Source organism: Arvicola amphibius, chromosome 6 (genome assembly GCF_903992535.2).
Source record: "Arvicola amphibius chromosome 6, mArvAmp1.2, whole genome shotgun sequence".
NCBI lineage: Eukaryota > Metazoa > Chordata > Mammalia > Rodentia > Cricetidae > Arvicola > Arvicola amphibius.
Genome location: NC_052052.2, coordinates 90,364,014 through 90,380,485, shown reverse-complemented (window position 1 = coordinate 90,380,485; position 16,472 = coordinate 90,364,014). Strand labels below are relative to the sequence as shown.

At 44.1% G+C, this 16,472-nt stretch overlaps 1 protein-coding gene across 1 annotated transcript in view; it reads left to right on the top strand.

Annotated features, from left to right (window-relative positions):
• The window catches only part of Gad2 (glutamate decarboxylase 2), a 74,231-nt gene extending 57,963 nt beyond the window's left edge, over positions 1–16,268 (top strand). Inside the window, exons 12-16 of the mRNA XM_038334499.1 lie at positions 3,225–3,303; positions 9,222–9,371; positions 11,616–11,723; positions 12,058–12,147; positions 16,095–16,268. Of these exons, the coding sequence (XP_038190427.1) occupies positions 3,225–3,303; positions 9,222–9,371; positions 11,616–11,723; positions 12,058–12,147; positions 16,095–16,268 (601 nt within the window). The remainder of the gene's footprint in view (positions 1–3,224; positions 3,304–9,221; positions 9,372–11,615; positions 11,724–12,057; positions 12,148–16,094) is intronic.
• Positions 16,269–16,472: the final 204 nt, after the last annotated feature.

The window sequence follows — 16,472 nt, the reverse complement described above, 5'->3', positions numbered from 1 at the left end:
AGCAGCCAGATGCTGCCCAGGAAAACCCTCACCCTGGCTCTGCCCCTAGACATCTTGGCACAGGTTCCATGTCAGGACCAGAGAAATGGCTTCGGGAACTTGGAAGCATCTGTCAGCACACAGAGTGGCCAGACCAGAGAGTGTCTGTGTGAGACTAGGCCAGCTCAGGCTCACACAGACAGAACCCATGAGTGTGAAAGTGGGGAAGGAGGAGGTCGGGGATAGAGCCAAGAGTGTCCTTTGAATTAGCAGAAATAAGGCTAAGAAAGCTGGGCAGAGCAGCTCAGCCTCATGATACAGGATGACTGTCCCCGAGTCCTGGCCTGGGCACAGCAGGGTTAAGTCAGTCATCAGCACTCTCCTTGCTGACTATGGCCCATGGGTGGGGGAGATGAGAGCAGGTGTCCTTCCACTAAGCTTGTCTAGAACCCTAGTACACGCACCCAGAACTGTGTGCTTTCAGCCGTGGCAGCGAGTGCATAGCACCTTCTATTCTGTGCCTGTTTCTGACACAAAGTGTAAGCATCTTTTCTACCACCCTGAATGCCACCTCGCTCGGCAAGTGCTGAGAACCACAGAGCACCCCACCACCGCCACTTGAAAGCTCACTAAATTACCTACCTAGAGCCTCGGGAAATAAACACCCACGCCTTTATCCTGAGGATTATTATTTGAGGGAAACGCTCACTCACAGTGTTCACCTTGGCACACAGAGTCCTCTGTGTTCTTGTTGCTACAATTCTCAAAACTAGATTATGACTAAGTTTACCTAATGGGATCGCCAAGGATGGAACAGGCAGAAAAATAAGGGCACTGCCGTGTCATGTTCTGAGCATGCGTAGCAGATGGGAGCCATCCTTCACCGTCCTTAGCATGATGTGGACTCTCTTTAGTGAATAAGACCTCGGAACCGTGGGAATTGCTGGTGTACAATGTGTGTGCACTTAATTTTAGGAAAGAAATGTGGCTCTGTCGGGGAAAACTTTTCTCTGAGTATCACAAGCCAAAGTTTAAGACTCACTCCAAGGGGAGAAGAAATCTATGGTCCATTCTTGTCCGCCTGTGGTTTCAGAGCATTCCTGAGTGACATTCTCATGGCATAATGGCAAAGCCCTATCCGGCTTCCTCTTTGGGAACAAGCCAAGTCCTTCAGAAGACTTTCTTTCTGGCTAGCACTGCCTTTCCTAGAGCCAGTGTAGCCGAGAAGCCCAGATCCCCCAGAGCCGGTCTGACCTTGGAACAGTCTGCTCTTCCAGGGCCCTAAGGACTTGCGGAGAGTTGCAGTGAAACAGAAGCTGAGTCAGCAATTGCCTTCAACCCCACCTGAGAGCCAAGGCAAGCATGCAGTTAAGATAGAGGAGGAAATGATCCTTCCTGGATCCCAGCATTCCAGCAAGCATGCACCAAGCATCACACTGGGCTTAGCATCATCCAGTGAGGGGCAGAAATGGAGGAGGAGGAGTCCTGCTGGAGAGCAGAGATGTTTGGAAAGGTCCTTGGAGAAAGCCGAGTCCAATCTGGGTGGAGGGTGGGGTGTGTTTGTGGCCCTCTGCGTGAAGCTAGAGCAGGAAAGTGGTAGGAATACTGAAGTTCTGCCCAGGAGGTTGGCAGGATATCGGCCATAAGTATAAGTCCCAGGGGTGCTGTCCAAATGCCATGGACCCTCAGCTGAATTGTTCATCGACTTAAGTAGGATTCCTGGTACAGCAAGTGTCTTCTGATGGGTGGATACCACCTGTCATTCATCAATACTTCCCAAGGATCTCACACTTTGAGGGGTGAGGGGACAGCAAGCTAGGGCACTTGGGACACCCCTGCTATGGGATGTTCCACTGCCTTCCCTGCTCCTGTGGGTTTCTTTATACAAAAGTCAAACTATGACTCTCGTCCTAAAGACCTTCAGCATCTTAGCAAGCACTGAGCTTGCTTGACAAACACAGATTCCTTGGCAGGAACAGTTGCTTTCTCTGGGCACTGGGAAGGAGGAGTCGGAGTGGTGCTGGAGCGAAGGGAGAAGTTAAAGGAACTAGAATGTGGCTGAAGAGATCCTTTCAGAATCTGGATGTAGGGACACATAGAATTAAACGAAGTGAAGCCAAGAAAAAGGCCATGGCATGGCGGGCCCAGGAGTGGAGCAGAATACTCAGAGAACGAGAAGTAATCTGCCATAGTGGAAATGCAGAAAGGCAGAAAGGAAGGAAAGGGATGTAGGCTCGACACAGAGGTCACCCTGGAGCACCCTCGTCATGTGCTGCAGTTTGGAGTTTGAGCTACAGGGAAAGACCATAAACAAAACAATAAAATAACCCCAGTGCCCAGGGGTGAGGGAGAGTCAGTTAATACTATCCAGATTAAGCTACTAATAATAATTATTATTAAAGAAATGTGAACCACGGTCCTAGTAGTGTAAGTCCCTGCGCTGTGCACCTTAGAGCCACAGTTGCTGAAATAACTTAGTGCTTCATAGGAGTGAGGACAAAATGAATTGGAAACTCTGCTGTAAGGTAGGTGTGGGCGACCATAGCCATAATCTCAGTACGCAGGAGGCTGAGACATGAGGGTGACAACTTTGAATCATCACAGGCTTTGTGCTGACACCCCGTTTCAAAGAGAAATAAAGGAAGAGAAGAGAGAAGGGAAGAAGAGGAAGGAAAAGATAGCAGAACCTCTCTTGTGTGGGCCATGCTGCTCACCACAAATAGAGGGGAGATGGCTTCAGGGGACTAACCGGAAGCTCCCTGGAAGGACACCTGTGAGAAGTGTGTGCGAATTGAGCAGGACAAAGGCCATCAAGGATGATGACCAATGCAGCAATGTTTCCTCATCCAGGCCACTGTGGCAGAGTCGGAAGCAGGAATAATAGAAGCACAAGGATGACCCTTCCATCTGCTCAGTGCTCTGGCCAGCAGTGGCTAAAGGCAAGACCCTGAATTCAGTGATTCCAGGCACCCTAAGGGCTCTGAGACCACCATACAGGCAAATGTACACTTTCGTTAGAGGTACAGAGAAGAAAGGGCCATGAAGCGAATTTACCATGCCCTGTCTCTGTGAACAATGGGAAGTGCAAAAGTGCACTTCTGTAGACAGAGCACCATCCTGGAGTCTGAGACAAGGACAGTACCTGGAAGTCCTGGTGCCAGGGCTGGAACCTCGGTAGTCTGAGCCCAGTGTGCAGTGCTACTCTCTAATCAGATTTTTGGTTGTTTTTTTTTTTCTCTTTTTAGGGCCAACTCTGTGACATGGAATCCACACAAGATGATGGGTGTCCCTCTGCAGTGCTCAGCTCTCCTGGTTAGAGAAGAGGTATGCTTTTCCTGACTCTGGGGCCCATCTGGGAGTGGGATCTACCTGTGCTCCTGCAGTTCGTGGTCTCTGTCTCTGAGGTGGATCCAGCGCTGGGATCTACCTGTATTCGTACAGGTTGTGGTCTCTGTTCAGGTCCAGGTGTTCACATTCCCCCACAGAGAGCTCTTCTGAGCTCTTGTTTGGAGGGGAAGGAAGATTTAACTCTCAACCTTTAGAACTGAGGCCTTGACTTCATTTGCATGTTTTCTATAAAGACCTTTCCTCAGAATGAACCCCCCAATACAGAGAGCTTTTATGTCTCTTTCTCAGAAAATTAAATTCACAGATTGCTTTTGTAAATAAGACGAGGAGTAGATTTCACCATCAGAAAAAGTAGTTTTGACCATAGGAAATATAGACATGATTTAAAAATTAAAGTTAGCTTTGCAATTTAGATATATATGCATGGTTAGATATACATGGATACATTATATATCTCACAGTTAAATTTAAAGTCAAATGCCAAATTGAGAAAGTAAGTTTAATCCATCTGTATACATATTATCCACAAAGAGAATAAGCAATGACCACTTCTTCTTTCATTCAAGGTACTTAGATTTGCCAGGTCTGAGACAGACTGTTGGCCCTGCATCTCCTTCCCGGGCCCAGGATGAGTCATGTCCTCGCTCTCACATCTCTCTTGTTTCTAAGAACTAAGCCAAGAGCCAAGTGTGTGGTTCACACTTGACGTCCTCACGTTAAGGAGGCCCAAGCAGGACCACTGTCAGTCAAGCCTTGCCTAGGCTACAGAATCAGACCCTGCCCAGACACAAGCTGAACCAAGCAAATGAGAGCAAGAACCAAACTAATTTTGCCATGTTAAGATCATGATACTGGATTTTAGTATCATGTCTAAAGCCATTTTTAAACTGCTTTAACAATATTTCACTTATTTTAGAAGATACAGATAAATTTAAACTCACCCAAAATTCTGTTATTTGAACATAATATCATTAATGTCTTTAAATATATGCTCCCACAATTTTCCAGGAATGTGTATATTATATATAAATACATTTTTATACATTCAAAATAAAATTTGCTACCATGCATCTCACACACTACATTCTGTATTTAACATTCTAGAGTGAACACGGTATTTCCGAACTTTATCTTATTGGTTGTTTAATGCTCTCTCACATGATATCTAGCTGCTTGACAAAATCCTTAGACATGTATCTTTATCCCTTTTCTGATTAGTAATCCCTTTAAGAGGGATTTCTGGGTCAAAGGCAATCTTCCTTCTTTGATCCTTCTTGATTACTGCAAATGTAAGCATCATGCCCTCTGTGTCTTCGTCAGAGAAATTCAAATCTGGACACGAATTGAAGACAAACTGCCCTATAAAATTCAAGGAACACATTGTAAAAGTATTCCTCAGGACTGGTTTTCACAGAAACATTTACTTTACCACTATTGTCCTCGCCCATGGACACCTCAGCTATCCTACTGGGAAACAAAGGAGAAACCTTTGTCACTGATGTCCCAGCCAGATGTTTGGTGCATTCTGTCACCGCAAACCAGAAAGAGAAAGGCAAGTCATATGAAAACAGGCCAATCTGGATCTAATTAGCCACCGACACTGGAAAGATTTGATGTGACCCAGGGTAGCGCCTTGTGGTTTGGCACCTGACCCATCCCTTTTCAAAATACTCGGTGACAATTTGAGACACAGGAGCTCCTATCTGCTTCTGCTTCTGACGGGAGGTGATGGAGTCAGAGCGCAGGCTGTTTTACAGGCTAGAACAGGGAGTCTCATCTGAAAGAGAACTGGTGTTAACCACTTTCCTTTCTCGTCACTAGGACCAAACCCTTGATAGCAGGGAGGTTTGTTTCAGCTCACAGTGTGAGACAATCCAGTCCATCACAATGAGGAAGGCACAACAGCAGGCCACAGCATGGCATGTGGGGGGATATCTCACCATCTCCAGTCTCCAAACACAGATGAATAGGCTGAATGTGGGCTAGGCTACACCCTTCAGGCCTACCCCAGTCCTAAAGTTTGCACAGTCTCCCAAAACAACAACCTGGGGAACCAAGATTCAAACATGTGCTACGAAGGGACATGCCACATTAAAACCATAACATTCTCTCCCTGACCTCCTGACACTCGTGGCTATCCCATAACACAAAGCGCAGGCAGTTCAAAAATCACCATAATCCAACAGTTTCAACGTTGTCCCAAAGCCTCTTCAGAAATTCAAAGCAGTCTGCTAATTACAACCATCTAAAAACTAAAAGCCCTACAAAGGCTCAGAGTAAACATTCCAGATCCAAAGGGGAAGAAAGGGGACCTAGCGAGGGGAGGGTGGGACCTAGCAGGCTTGGCTTGAGGAGACACGCCCGTTTTGAAAAGCACGTGGAACTTCAGCGTGTACTGTACAGGTCAATAAAAGCCAAAACACTATTCAAAAAAAAAAAAAACCCTACTATTGAGATAAAAGCAAGTATAAATTCAGCACCCAAAAATTGCTATCTTCACTGTGTCCACTGGTTAGGCCCCACCAGCAACGTTTTCGCTTCTTTTGGTTCCAAATTACATATGGGCCCCATCAAGTGAGACTTCCAACAGCAAGAAAATGTCATAAACACTTGTGATTAATGATCGGTGTGGGAGGCCGCAGCACACTGTGGGAGGTGCTCTAAATAGTTCTCGGTTTACTTTTTCATACAAGCTCGGACCACCTGCCCAGAGTGGCACCTCCCACAGTGGACTGGCCCTCCCACATGGACCATTAATAAAGAAAATGACCCACAGACTCGCCCACAGACCAATCTGATGGCTTCATCTTCTCAGTTGAGGTTCCTCCTTCTCAGATGACTCTGGCTTTTCTTGAGTAGACTAAACACTGACCAGCACATGCACTGATACACAGTTAGAAACAAAAATAAATCAAAGAGAAGAAGGTGATAGGTTAATTTAACTCTAAGAGCTCTCATATTCAAGCAGATGTGATGTCCTGGCCACGTCCCTCCACCCCCATCCCCTTTGGAATACAATGATCACGACATCACATAAAAATGCAGTGAAAATTCTGAAGAGAAAAAAACTTCAGTTTTCCAAATGTCAAGATGTATTGATAAGAGTTTAAAACAAATACTGGCCATGCAAGGGATTGTTAAAGCCTTTAATGGTCTGTTACACATTATAATATCTAGACATAAGACATAAATATGTAAGTTCTTAGGTCTATTTAAACCCAAGCCTTCCATTTTCTGCAGCACCCACGTATGTACTTAGACCAGTTTGGAGCACAGTGGTCTATTACTGTTTCCTTGCTCAGAACCAGGACATTAATTTATGAAAGCCCTGTGTGTAACAGCAAAATCACTGTTTGCTTCTGTGCACATGGTGAGCCTGGTCTGACCCACCCACCACCCTGCGCTCTCTGAAGTTCTTTCCTTTGGTACAGATGAAACCCACCAATTTGTGAGCTTGCAGTGCCATGGAACACCCGGTACAAAGGTTTTGTGGCCATGAAACAAAATGGCAGCACCTACTATAACTCTACTAATTGTATAATTATATTAATCTGTAAAGGGATTTTCTTTTTCAAATTCAACATCTTCCTCCTGCTGTCATGCTCGCATATCATATTTAATTTTTCTCATTTTCAAAGATAACTATGGAGTCCATGTACTATGAAATCCAAGCTACAGGTGGAGTCAATTCTATTGTCTTCCAATAGAAGTGCCCTGTCTGCTTTGCCCAGCGTTTTAGTTTGGATAACTTTTTAAAAAGGTTCTCACTTCTACTTCAGCTCAGTGATCACATTTTTGTCTTTTCTTCTCTTGTCATGAGTCACAAGAGAAAGAAAACCAAATGCCAACGCTTTTATAAAATCACAATTACACAGCAGCTGACAGGAGAGTCAGAAGCCTCCAGTGGATGTGATAAATTGAATCGTGGTGGGGTTTCCAGTAGGAGACTGGCAATCAATGCTATTGTAGTCAGAAGCATGAGTCACTCATGGCTCTTTGGAACAATCACTTCTCTGGCTATTTTTATATTAGGGTTACAGTGCTTGGGCAAATTCATGGTCACTGACAGGAAATCCTCCTTTGCAACCACCATAGGCAACTGAAAAGTGAAAATTAAGTCTCCAAGCCTGACCCTTGGGAGAGGAGCTGAAGATGGAAAAGTCTGGTCGTTTAGCTTCAACTCATAATTGCAGTGTCTTTGAATTTTTTTTACATTCCAATTTATAAAAATAAGAGAATGAACTATCGATTAGCTCAAACACTAATAATTACAGAGGAATAATAATAATTACTATCAAATAGTTCAAACTCTAATAATTACAGAGGAGTGAAAGTTCTAGAAGAACCACAGTAATGGTATTTTAAGAACCAGAAAGTTGAGACTGGAGAGATGGCTTAAAGGTTAAAAGCACTGGTTAGTCAGAGAAATGAAAATCGAAACAACTCACCTTTAAAAATGGCCATAATCAAAAACACCAATGACAACTTATGCTGGAGAGGTTGTGGAGAAAGGGGAACACTCCTGCATTGCTGGTGGTAATGCAAGCTGGTACAGCCCCTTTGAATGTCAGTGTGGCAATTTCTCAGAAAATTAGGAAACAGCCTAATTCAAGATCAAGCAATACCACTTTTGGGTATATATCCAAAGGATGCTCAATTGTGCCACAAGGACATGTGCTCAACTATGTTCATAGCAGCATTGTTTGTCATAACCAGTACCTGGAAACAACCTAAATGCCCCTCGATCAAAGAATGGATTAGGAAAATATGGTACATTCACACAATGAAGTACTACACAGCAGGAAAAAATAATGACATCTTGATATTTGCAGGCAAATGGATGGATCTAGAAAACATCATATTGAGTGAGGTAACCCAGACCCCAAAAGACAAATATCACATGTACTCACTAATAAGTGGCTTTTAGACATAAAACAACAACAACAAAAACAGCCTACAATTCACAATCTCAGAGAACCTAGAAAACAAAGAAGACCCTAAGAAAGATATATATGGATCTAATTTACATGGGAAGGAGGAAAAGACAAGATCTGAGTAAATTGGGAGCATGGGGAGCATGGGAGAGGGTAGAAAGAGAGGGGAGAGGAAGGGAGGGTAGTAGGAAAAAAATGTAGTTCAATAAAAACAATAAAAAAGAGCACTGGCTAATCATTCAGAGGAGCCAGATTTGATTCCCAGAACTCACACAGCAGCTAACAACCATTTGTGCCTCTATTTCCAAGGGATCTAACACCCTTTTCTGTAGCTTTTGGGCACTACAGACACATGGTAGACGGACATGCAGGCAAAGTGCCCACACACATAAAATAAATCTTAAAAATCAAAGAACCAAAAAGTTTCTGAAGCCTTTTTCCCCCGTTGTTTTCTCTTTCTCCTTCTTCCTCCTTTTTAAAAAGGTGATCTTGATGTACAATCCTGACTGGCCTGGAAGTCATTATGTAAACTAAGGTTACCTCAAACTTGCAGTAATCCTTCTACCTCAGTTCCCCAAGTGCTGGGTTTCTGAAATATTTCAACTTCGACAAAACTAGATTAAGATGATCTCCTAGAAAATGAACATCGTGTTGGGAAATTTATTTATCTATGTATTTTTATAAATGTCATTTCCTAAGAAGAAGAAAAGAAAAGCAGAAGTGTGTCCCTGTTAACCTCTTGTAACGTTCCTCCCTGAGTCACCATCCCACAGAATCAGCCTACAATGCTTGCCTTGAGTCTTGCCCAGTAGTTTTTCTATTTAATTCCTGCTGTTTTCGTCTTCCATAAGATACAATGACATTTGGGTCTATGGATTTTCTTTCTAAACAATTGCTACCGCAATGCAATCCTAATGCAGAGTGAGGAGAGCGCCCTGAACTTCCTCTTTGCTTTTGTAGGGACTGATGCAGAGCTGCAACCAGATGCATGCTTCCTACCTCTTTCAGCAAGATAAACACTATGACCTGTCCTACGACACCGGAGACAAGGCCTTGCAGTGTGGGCGCCACGTTGATGTCTTTAAACTATGGCTCATGTGGAGAGCAAAGGTGAGCACAGGCCAGCTGAGTGACAACCATAGAAAAGGAAGCCCAGATGACAGAGGTTGTAAGAAGTGATTGCTACATGGAAAATCCCATGTCTGCATACCCACATTCTCCAAGGGCAGGAGCACAGCTAGACCCATTCTTTGTCCCTTCTCAAGTCTAGTGGTTTCTCCAGCTCTCAACTCAAAACCCCACTTGATGCGTCTGGCAGAGCACCATACATTTTTTAAGCGGTACCTCTTATTGCTGTCATCCTCATTGTCATTTGGCTTATTTTGTGTCCTCCTCTCCATCTTGATTGATGATCCACCTTGATGACTGATCAATCGCCTGGATCGATTTGTGTGTTAATAGAAGGGAAAAGGGAGTGAAAAATGCCTACCATGATTGTTTGTCTTGAACTCTTCAAGGGATAACTCCCAATGAGAAAACACTTCTTAAAACTCTAGAAATTCCAAATCCTTTGTGTAGGGTTCTGTGTATCTCAAATTTTTCTAGAGGTGATCCTTCCTTTACCAGTACTTTCTGTAGCTGTTGGTACAGTACAGGCGGGGCCTCTTCTCGGCCTTCTGGAGGCAGACATGTTAAATGTAAGGAGTCAGCGAAGGTCAGAGATTATATTTTTATGAGTTTATTCACTGAAGGTGTCATGCGTGCATATAACGTATCCTAGTCACACCTGTCCCTCCACCCTTTCTTATCTCTCCCACCCCCCAAACCCAAGTCCAAATCCACCTTTGGGGGGACATTTTGGCTTTGCTTTTTGACCTTAGTTTAATTTCAGCTATACTCTCAATTCACATGAAAGAAAGGTCGTCATACACGCAGTAAGCTAAGGCAAGAGGACTGGGGTAGGTTTGAGATCAGCCTGTCTTCAGAGTTGGATCTTGTCTCACAACCATGTATCGTCAGAGCCACATTTTCTATGGTGGTTCTTGCAGGGGAAGGTTGACTCCGGGACAGGCACTGCTAGGGAGCTTCAGATGAGATAATTATCCTTGCTTCTGGTCTAGGTGAGGGACTGCACTTATTATTTTGATAACTCTTATCTTTTCACCTTAAAAAAAGTGAAGCTTGAAGCTGGAAGTGAAATGGAAAATTTTTCCATTTGGATGTTCAGACATTTGAAGCTTTGTGTAACAAATCGAAAAAGCTCTTAAGTAACACAGCTGGTGACCTTCCCTGTTTCACCTCTCTCTGAGGTCTTCTATTTCAAGACTGGGAAAAGCAGGCTCCTTCACCTCGTTCTCAAGGGTTGACCTACTCTTGCAGTTTGACCCACACCTGATATTTCTTACATCCTCCCCTCCCAGGAATTAGGACCTGGAACATTCTTTACATGGGCTGTGTTGGGGCTTCCCTTTGGGGGATGATAAGGCCCTGAAATAAAAGGGAACACATTGCCATCTTATCTCCATTAGAGTTAGAGATTCTTCCTCTGGTTCCCAAGCTGGGGCAGGTGGCATTCCAGTTCCAAGAGCATTAACTGTTTTTCTGAGATTTCCACTTACCCTTACTGAGTACAGGCACTAAAGGAGACAAGGCATTTTGGAAATCATTTCTTTAGTGTGCCCAGACATTGGGTAACCAGCACCAGTCCAAGGCTGTTGTACTGTGTTTCCTAAGTCCAGACCCAAGGTTTCCGGAGCTCAGAAGCAAAGAACGTCAGTGGCGTGCTCACCCATGTGCTCACTCATGTGTCACCTGACACATGAGTCACACATCATCACAAAGGAACGCTGGGAAGCTAGGCAGAATAACAGGCTTCCTGAGATCAACTGGCATTCAGTGAGTGCCCATTTGTTCTTACTGAGGCATATAGAGAGTTCTGGGAATGGCTAATTTACAACAGGAGTGGGGGCCAAGCAGGCATGTGGGGGGTCCCTGACAGCCCTTCTTGTCTACAGAGAAAGACTAGCCCAGTCATGTTATTAATGACTTCCATGATTGCATCTATGAGCTGCAGAGGAAAATTTTCCCCTTGGGTAATCAAAATAATTGTCTGGGGAATTAAACCCCGGTAACAAAAGGAATCAGCTGTAGGCCCTAGTAATGAAAAGGAAGAAATGCACCTCAGGGCGGGGGTTAAACGGGAGCTAGTCAGCAGAGAAGCCTCCCAAGCAGTCTCATCTCGGCGCAGCAGAGCTGGAGAGGGCAGGCAGACCACCAGTCTCCAGAGGACTCAAATCATTCCGCCATTTCCAGCTGAGAGCGACCCACACACCCACTTTTTCTTCTCTTTCGCAGGGGACCACTGGGTTTGAAGCACACATTGACAAGTGTTTGGAGCTTGCGGAGTATTTATACAATATCATAAAAAACCGAGAAGGCTATGAAATGGTGTTTGATGGGAAGGTATGTGCTCACATTTCCACAGTCCCCATTGTTGAATCCCAGCGTCTTCAATCCCACTCTTTATCCCTGGCGTTTTCTGAGGTCAGTAATGTGCTGTTTAGCTAAGGGGGACCATTACAAGGGGAAGCAATAGATGGCCGGATGGCTCCTCTGAGCTGGAATAAAGATCAGACTCACAAATAATTCTATAGAATGCGAAAGTGAAGGGCTCCAATGGCAATTACTCATTTAAATACAAGAATTACCTTCTGAGCCTGAAGAATAAGTACATTCAAACCATTATTGGAATTTGGGACCAAGTCTGAATACTTCTTTCTTTCTTTCTTCTTTGTAGCCTCAGCACACAAATGTGTGCTTCTGGTACGTGCCTCCCAGTCTGCGTGTTCTGGAAGACAATGAAGAAAGAATGAGCCGCCTCTCAAAGGTAGATGCTGGGAATTCCTTTGCTAGATGTAAGACACATGAAGCGTCTTTATGAGGAATACCAGCACCAATCCCCTCTGTGGGCTCCACAGAGCCAGGATGTGTGAAGTTGGTATTTCCTGACTTTTCACAATTCCATTTGCTTGCTCCTAGAGAGGGAGTTTATGATGTCTTAAAATAATTGATTGGGTGATAATCTCTACTGACATTCAGAAAATACCAAGAACTGTCCTCAAAGGTTCCTGATTTTTGAAGAAAAACAGAAACTCAGTTACAAGTATAAAAGAGATTTCAAGTATCAGAAATGATCAGGGGAAGAAGGCTGCTGCAAGCTCTCTTGAGATACCAAGGCCAAGGCTACCCAGGGGAAGGATCAATAACATTAACAGCTACCATTTACAGTGTGCATTGTGCCCCAGGCTCAGCATTTACCAGGTTTTAGGTCACTTCAAGTCTCATGGCAGCACGTGTGAGCTGACGTGGCCATGCACTGTTGCTGTCCCATTGTACTGAATGACAGGGAGAATTGTAATTTCCCCAAATTGTCAGTGAGTCTGATTCCAGAGCCTAAAGAGCTTCGAAGTCTCCTTTGTCAGTAAGTACATTTTTTAAACCTTTAATCTCTCCCAACATCTACACATGGGTGAAGTTTGGTTTTTGGTGTATAGCATCAGGGTGCTGTAGGAACAGGAAACTAGGAGTGGTCATATATATGTGTGTGTGTGTGTGTGTGTGTGTGTGTGTGTGTGTGTACTTGAACTTCAGAAGGTTATCTGCTCTACGCCCTTTTCTTCAGTGTCTAGAGGAATTGGAGGCACAGCCAGGATAGGCAGACATGTACTCCCCAATGCTAAGAATCTCACCTTACCTTACTGACCTTCTGGGAACAATTTTCTCTGTGTAAAAGGAAGACTAGGATACCTGCAGATGAAAATCTCCTTGGGAAAGTTTGTAGATGTTAACATCTGCCCTGTAGCAACCCAGCACCACCTTCCTCCAGAAGATGAAATAAATGACACTCGCATGTGGTGGACTTTTTTTTAATTTGTCAGTGGGTGTTGTATATGAGGGTACATGTTCACATGTGCATGCAGATATACATGTGTGTGCATAATCTCATGTGTGTACCTGCATGTTGGAGAGAAAGCCAAGTGACATTCTGGACAAGACAAGGTCAAGAACCCACCAAAAGTCACTTGCTGTGCTAAAGTACTGAGATGTGTGTTTGCAGTATAATGGGCTACTGCAGGCTAGGCAGCTTATGGACAATAGGAATTGATTTCCTACAGTTCTGGGGGCTGGGAAATCTGTGATCAAGAAGCCAACAGATTCCATATCTGCTGAGGCCTCACTTCCTCGTTTATTGTCAACCTGTTTTACTGTACCATCCTCTGGCAGAAAGAAAGAAAAACACCTCTCCGGGGTCTCATATATAAGTCACTAATTAATAAGGCAGAGCCTCTCAAGAACCCCATCCCCTAACTGGGGATTAGGATCACAACATAGAAAGTTAAGGCGACACAAAGCTCAGTCTCCAGTAAGTACTTTGCACATACTCTCTTGCATACGGGAAGGGAACATTTATCAAACTCAATGGTGGCTCATGAGCCTTTCCCAAGGGTTAACTGGTAGAGAAGAAATATTTAGATAACACAAGTGGTTATTACTAATAGCAAGTATTCACCCCTCCATAAGGGTGTCAGAATGATCTGGTAGGTGCATTTCCAGCTGCCCAGACGGGCTGCTCTACGCACCACCTCTCTGCTTCCGGGTCCTCTCTTCCATTTTCATCATCTCCTTTCCTGTTGCTGCTCTAGGGATGGACCCAGGAGTTCATGCATGCCTGGCAAGTTTCCCACCTGAGAGCTACACTCTAGCCTCTCTTCTACTTATTCTTTTGTTGTATTGTTGTTTTGTTGCTGTTGTTTCGAGACAGGGGCTCACTCACTCTGTAGCCCTGGCTGGCCTAGAAGTCACAGAGGTCCACTTGGCTCTGTCTCCCAAGTGCTGGGACTAAAGGTGTGATTCACCGTGCCTAGCAACTCTTCATCATTACCTGCATCACTTGTATCGGTTTTTATAGTCCTCCACGAACTGATGATTTTCAAAAGGCCAACAAATGGGTTTATTAGCAAACTGGAAAAGAAGCAATTTGACCGCGTACTTGAGGGGACTTTGCAAAGGTCAGAAACTGAGACGTTTTTGGCAAATGTCTCTTCAATGAATACTTTACTTCCCCATTTCATTTCTTATTATTTTAAGTTTTAAACACAAGAGCTTTATAGCATATAGTAAAAATACGTTTTTATGATAACTGTATGTTATTTCATGAATAATACCCCCTTAGGAAGAAACAAATGTGTATTTTAATTATGAAAAGACCTGCTGTGATGTAAGGGATGATCCCCATTTTCAACTCAATTTCTGACCGTGTACATCCCACATGAGTTGAAAGCCTATCTGGAGTCTCATTTTTGGCTGTATCTTTGTTATGAACATCACAGATCAGATTGTATACTTACAAACTCCTGTAGCAGATTCATGTGGACAGATCACGCATCTGTGTAGATGCAGCTGGAATGTGTGTCTTGTCTGAAAGAGCTGTTCTTCCCCTGCTACTGCCACAGCAGTTAGAATTCAGAAAGCCCTCTGCACTTCCCTGCACCAAACTAGGGAACTAAGGAATGAAAAGGGCCACACCTAGCTTCCAGCAGCTTACAGATGAGGTAGAAAGAGAAAATGTATTTCTTCATCAGCGAAAGGTCAATTAAGAAACGAGGATATTGGTAGACTCAGCGGGGAAGGGCTGTGTAGTTAAAACCCAGAGAGGAAGATGCTGGCAGCAGGAAAGGGCTTGCAGCTCTTGCAGCACCGCGGGGGGCTCTGAGCACTCAACAAGCAGAGCCCTAGAGAGCACACAGGTAGACTGATGACAGGCATGAAATGACCAAAATGTAGACGGTTCAAGGGATCATTAATAAATTGCTCTTGCCAGAGCTGTAGATTGTTTTGGTGAGCAATTGAAGATGAATCCTTGGAGCTGATGACAAGCTGTGCCAAGCCAGGGAGCATGAACTCAATTTGACACAGCCAAAAGAAGCCATGAAGCTGCAGGGAACAGTCCAACATAAATACTGTGATCTTGTCTGAGATAGTCTTCTATATAGGAAGTCGTGTGGATTCAGCTTTTTACTCCCGGATAATTCTTCATATAATTAAAGTTTTTTCACAGAAACAAAATACTTCTTAAGTGGAAGCAATTTATAAAGAGAGTATAAAGAAACTGGGGAGGCCAGAGGAGTGCTCTGGGTGTCTTCCTCTATGGCTCTGGCCTTGTTCTCTTGATACATGGTCTCCTGCAGAACTTGAAATTTAATGTTTCAGCTAGGCTGGCCAGTGAACCCCAGGACCAGCCCCTCTCCTCCCCACAGCATTGGTGTTACAATATGTGCGACCGCTCCTGGTTTTGTTTCATGGGTGCTAGAGGAACACAGATCCTCGTGTTTTTAAGCAAGTGAACTCACCCGACAGAGCCATCTCTGCAGCCCCTCAGAGGTCTGCGACATTTATCCATCACTTAATACTCTCCCTCATAATAATTCTATGAAAAATGCTTTCTTTGCAATGGCTTCATATTTTCCGGTGTGAAACTCTCTCCAAACCATTTAGCCCTGGCCCAGTACTGGATTCTTCCCATTCCCTCCAAACACTAACTAGACAATCAAGATGGAGAGTGCCTGCTAGCCTACTATGTGTTACTCTTATCATATTTAGGGTTTTTAACGTTTTGAGCTGTTTTTATTCTCTGAGTCCATGAAAACTTGAAGAAATTCCTTCAAAAGAAAATTGGGGTCCCGTTTAGTTGAAAACCAAAGTCATCGCTAGCTAGGGGGTTGCTAACCTAAGGGAGGTCCAGCCTTTGCACTGATGTGGCGGTCTCTCCGACAGGTGGCGCCAGTGATTAAAGCCAGAATGATGGAGTATGGCACCACAATGGTCAGCTACCAGCCCCTGGGAGACAAGGTCAACTTCTTCCGCATGGTCATCTCAAACCCTGCGGCAACTCACCAAGACATCGACTTTCTCATTGAAGAAATCGAACGCCTGGGACAGGATTTGTAATCACTTCCCTCATCAAACTGTTTCAATCCTCTAGGTAGACAGTTAAGTTGTCACAACTGTGTAAATGTATTTGTAGCTTGTTCCAAAGTACAACTATTTCTATATTGTGGTGTTGCAGTAGAGTACAGTTAAAAAAATCAAAGCAAACAAACAAAAAGAAACATTGTTCCTTTTAAAAATCCTTTCTTAAGTTTAGAATACCTC